The sequence below is a fragment of the Austrofundulus limnaeus genome, unplaced genomic scaffold, assembly GCF_001266775.1.
Source record: "Austrofundulus limnaeus strain Quisiro unplaced genomic scaffold, Austrofundulus_limnaeus-1.0 Scaffold440, whole genome shotgun sequence".
Taxonomy (NCBI): domain Eukaryota; kingdom Metazoa; phylum Chordata; class Actinopteri; order Cyprinodontiformes; family Rivulidae; genus Austrofundulus; species Austrofundulus limnaeus.
In genome coordinates, this window is record NW_013952842.1 from 348,865 (window position 1) to 353,915 (window position 5,051).

The window sequence follows — 5,051 nt, forward strand, 5'->3', positions numbered from 1 at the left end:
ACACACACACACACACACACACAGACCTGATGAACCCTCACAGATGCAATCAGAGTTGTGTCTTTAATTCCAGGCTAAATGAAGGGTCTGTCGGCTCCGGGGGGCTCCTGGTCTGAGTTCTCAGTAAATGTCAGGACGTTAATGAGAACCCGCCCCCCGCCCCCCCTCCTCTCAGTTATTGATCTGATCAGAGATGAGGAGCGCAGCTGGAGCTTGATTAAAACCCGTTTGGGGTCCTCTCACCGGCTCCTGAGGCGTTGGACACGGTGATCCACTCCAGGGTCACGGAGTACCCGCTCCCYGTGCTCTCCTGGGGGTCCTTCTGGACGCGGAGCAGCAGGACCTCCACGGCGTGGACTCCGGCGTGGACGTGCGAGACGCTGTGGAGGACGGTGAAGGGCTCGCCGACATCCTCCAGGAACAACGGCTGCGGGGACGAGACTTCCTGTCAGAACGCTGAGTCAGCACTCAGGCTTCTCAAACCAAACTGTTTCTGCAGTCCAAAGCTTCGGCTCGTTCAGGAGATACGAGCCGAGACTTTTCAGAAGGATCCACAGACTTCACTTTATTTAAAAATACAGACACATAAATCTGTTTAACACCTGCTGCTAACATTCAGCTGCTAATAGCTTCAGCTAGCTTCTGATACTTTCAGCTTTTCACCAGTTTTTATTCTTTAGCTAACTTTTTGTTACTTCTAGCTTCAAGAAGCATTGTGATACTTTTATCTAACCTTCGCTGCTTTTAGTTCATCGCTTTTTAGCCTTTTTAAAATTTTTGCTTCTAACTACTTAGTTAAAGCTAAAAATAAACTACTTTTAACTTTAGCTTTAACTAGCTTTTAACTTAGCTTTCACCAACATTTTCTTACTTTTAGCTTTTTACTAATTTTAACTTTGAATTAGCTTTTTGATACATTTAGCTTTAACTAGCTTTGTTATACTTTTAGCTTGTAACAAATCTTCTGATACTGTTGGCTCACTTTTGGTACATTAGCTTTTAGCTTCTAACTAGCCTTTCCCTAGTTTTAGCTGGAGTTGTTCTCAGCTTTTAGCTACAGTGTAGCTCATTTTTATTCTTCAGTGAACTGGTTCAGCTTCACGTTGTGTTTCAACTGAAACTAGTTTCTCTGATCTGGGTCTGACTTTTAGTCAAGTGAAGGTTTGAGCTAACGAAACTTCAGCTGTTTGCAGCCGAACCAAACCAAACATCAGGACTGATCATTAAAAGTTAGACAGGATTTTAAAACACTGAACTGGTTGTGAATAGCTTTAAGTTTCTCTCTCTGGAACCAGAACTCTGATATTTCTGAAGATTTTCTAACATTTTAGCTGATAAATTAAACCAACCTGCAGATATTTTGAAGCTGAAACTTGTTAAAAGAAGCTGCTGTGCTTCTTTTCTGTTTGGTGAAAGAAATAAAATTAGAAACATTTAGAGGTTCATTAGTGTTGTGGGTGTAAAAACGTTCAGTGTTTTTTCAGTTAAACACTCTTTAAACGACCCAGCACAGAAACTGGACGTATTTATAATTTCTTTAATTAAGTTTAAGTTTAATTTATTTAACGTTGGTGTTTGTGCAGGATGACAGGAAGTCGTCTCACAGCAGCTCCTGTACTCACGTCCCACTTCATGTGAGCGCCCTCTCCTCTCTTCCCGGTGCGGAGGAGGATCAGTCGGCCGCCGCCGTCAGAGAGCGCCGCCCAGGTGGCCGAGGTGAGGCTGAGCGAGGCGCAGAGGCGGTCCTCCTGTGGACCGGACTCTGCTGCAGGAAGGTGGTAAACCTCTGTCGGTTTCCCCAGAGCCGTGTCCTGGAGTCAGACATCAGGAGCAAACCGTCAGCTCACCTCTGCTCTGGACCAAAGTCACATTTATAACTCTGCAYCACAGGAAGTGACATAAAACTAAAGGTTTATATATTTTGTTTCATGTTGTCTTTGATGTTTAAACTGTTTTTCAATGTAAAGAGCTTTGTAACGTTTGTTTAGAAATGTGCTATACGAATAAAGTTATTATTATTATTATTATATGTTCAGTAAGTTGGCCTCAGGCCTCCCTTGAAAAACAGATCTGTGATCTCAGCGGGACGCTGCTTAAATAAAAGGTCAAATAAATTTAAAAATGTATCATGTGATCAGTGTAATTACATCCTAATTATCACGTGTAATCAGGCACATATTAAAATGCTGAGTCATGATTTAAAGCCAGATGTAATTTAGTCAAGTTTTACACACAAAAGAAACATTATGTATAATCACAGACAATCAGACATAAAAGAGCTGAAAAAGGTCGTCAGGATGATTTTCAGTAACAAACTGGATCAGAACCCAGAATCATCACATAATCACTGCTGTCATTATTCAAACATACAAAGCTTTATTTACTGAGGTGAGTCACACAACAGAACATCTTCAGAGCACTGAGCTCAGAACAACAAGTTACAATAATCTGATTATTCACAGCCCAGCTCCGACAAGCTTGAACCTTTGTGTAAAATGTGAATAAAACAAAAAATAATTCACGGTTTATTGGCAGTGGATTGAAACATCAAAATGCAACATTTTTAGGAAAATTAAAATAATTTGTCCCCTACTGATGTTTTCTCTTCGTTTTCTGATTTTCTCTATTTAATTTTTTTTATAATTTTCCACCTCAGAGTTGTTTGACTGAAGCAGCTGATGACGTATAAATAATATGATAATAAAATATTATCTTATTCTGATTTAACAGAAGAAACTGGTGACATTAAATTAATCTGTAAAACGTTGTTCCAGAAGCAACAGRAAAACTAAACATGTGATTTAATTATTATTTTTTATTTACATTTTGTACAACATCAAATCTTTTCAGAGCTGAATGTTGTCCAACAGCGCCACCTGCTGGTGCTGAGTGGAGCAGAAACAACAACAACACATAGAGACAGTTACTGACACACAAACCTTTGTCGTCCCAACGCTCTGCAGACTCCTGTGGATCAGGACGAGCCCGCTCCCAGAAGGAGAAATAAAAACTCACCAGAGTCACGGTCAGGCTCAGAACCCGTCCTCTGCAGTCCACAAATAAAACTGTGTCGTGGTACCACGGGTCCAGGTGCAGGTAGTTGAACATGCCAAAAGCACGCATGTGTTCCAGGGTGTACTGAGAGTCCTTCAGCTTCAGCTCCTCCACCTCTGCAGACAGAAACAAATATAATAATAATAATATAATAAAACAAATAAAATAAAGGAAGAGATGGTGTTTATTGTTTAATTGGTTGTCAGGTCGTGGTTTTGATGAATAAATGTATATTATGTTGTTATGAGAGAGGTTGTCAATTGATTCATGTTGTAGAGGTTTACGTTAATGTTTTTTATGAAATTTACGATGGTTTTTTTATTGTAATTTGTTTCTTTTATTTTATTATGTTGTAAGTGTTGAGATTTGTGTTGTTGTTTGTTTTTATTGTTATGTTGTATTTTGTTTGTTGGACCCGTCAATAAAAAAATAAAATTAAAATAAAATAAAAAATAAACAAAATAAAACTTTATACAAACAAATGAAAACAGCACAGAGCTTCAAATTAACTGGTGATGCCTCTAAAAGTAAAGAGTCTACATTATTATTACCAGTAACAACCAGCAGGTCCAGACCAGACCCAGACCAGACCCAGACCAGGTCCAGATTTAAAGTTCTGTCAGGGTCTATAAAGCTATAAGACCCAAACTGGTCCAGTCTGAACTGAACACAAATGACTCATTAAACTAAATTTATTCATTAAACACGTAAAAACCGTTGAATGACTGTTTTTCATTCATAAAGAGTTTTCAGAGAGCAGAACCAGTCCAGTTAGCAGAACCAGTCCAGTTAGCAGAACCAGTCCAGTTAGCAGTTAGCTCGGTCTCACCAGCATCCAGCTCAACGCTGTAGGTCGGGATGGGGTCCAGAGACAACCTGTAGCTCTCAAAGTTCGGGTCCAGAAGGTCTCTGTTGACCTTTAAGGAGTAGTTCGAAGCAGCCATGACTTTAAACTTTAATTATTTTATTCAGGAGTTCATCAGAGCTGCAGCTGCAGACAACAACAGGGAGACGCAGCGGGAAAACACGTTTCCTGTTTAAATCCCACCCGGACACATTTCACTGCGGACCGCGCGGAGCATCATGGGAGGTGGTGTTTATCTCTTTTAACAGGTTTATTTTAATATGTTTTTAAATAAAAGCAGATTTATTGGTATGTTTATTACATTAGTAAAATATAGAAATAGTTTTGTTTTAGAAAACCGGAAGTTATTTCTTGTAAATCGTTCCTGGGCGGAACCATTATGTTTTGAGACGGTACAGATTAGATGTTACTCCGCTGATCCCTCCAAACAAAGGTGGGGTAAGATTATTAGCTCCCTGAACCCATCTGTTTGGACTTCCTTCACCCTGTCTTTAACCCCAGCCCGTCCCGGTTCGGTTCCGAACAGACCATGAGTAAAGACTACCAGCTGAGAGCCGCCATCAACCAGAAGCTGATCGAGATGGGGGAGCGGGAGAGGTGGGTGTCCTCTGCCGGGCTCAGGTCCGTCTGAGGAACAAGAACTCATCCTGGTTTCTGGTCCACAGGTTGAAGGAGCTGCTCAGAGCCAAACTGGTGGAGTGTGGCTGGAAGGACCAGCTGAAGGCCCACTGCAAAGGTACTGGTTCTCCTGACAGGTCCACGAAACATCAATCCATCAATCAATCAATCAATAACTGCATGATGGGCTGAAGCTAGCTTCTGATTTTACTGGTAGATCATCAAACAGACAGGAGGGGGGGGGGCAAACATTTAGGGCCTAAATAAATAAACAACAACAAATAATAATAAACATTTTCCCTGAGAGGGCGGGAAAATAAACACGAACGAACGTTCCTTCCTTCCTTCCTTCTTTCCTTCCCTCCTTTCCTTCCTTCCTTCTTTCCTTCCTTCTTTCCTTCCCTCCTTTCCTTCCTTCCTTCTTTCCTTCCTTCTTTCCTTCCCTCCTTTCCTTCCTTCCTTCTCTCCTTCTTTCCTTCCTTCTTTCCTTTCCTTCCTTCCTTCTCTCCTTCTT

The 5,051-nt window shown here is 41.0% G+C and overlaps 2 protein-coding genes across 3 annotated transcripts in view; one reads left to right on the plus strand and one right to left on the minus strand.

The window, feature by feature from the left end:
- LOC106529386 (nudC domain-containing protein 1) overlaps positions 1 to 4,087 on the minus strand; it is a gene marked incomplete in the record, with an annotated part of 15,365 nt that extends 11,278 nt beyond the window's left edge. For both annotated transcript variants that reach the window (XM_014024800.1, XM_014024799.1), the window contains 4 exon segments: positions 244 to 427; positions 1,623 to 1,811; positions 3,016 to 3,170; positions 3,884 to 4,087. In XM_014024800.1, the coding sequence (XP_013880254.1) occupies positions 244 to 427; positions 1,623 to 1,811; positions 3,016 to 3,170; positions 3,884 to 3,998 (643 nt within the window).
- A 243-nt stretch (positions 4,088 to 4,330) lies between these two features.
- The window catches only part of eny2 (ENY2 transcription and export complex 2 subunit), a 2,885-nt gene continuing 2,164 nt past the window's right edge, over positions 4,331 to 5,051 (plus strand). The window contains exons 1-2 of the mRNA XM_014024804.1: positions 4,331 to 4,516; positions 4,585 to 4,655. Coding sequence (XP_013880258.1) covers positions 4,449 to 4,516; positions 4,585 to 4,655 — 139 coding nt within the window. The 5' untranslated portion in view covers positions 4,331 to 4,448. The remainder of the gene's footprint in view (positions 4,517 to 4,584; positions 4,656 to 5,051) is intronic.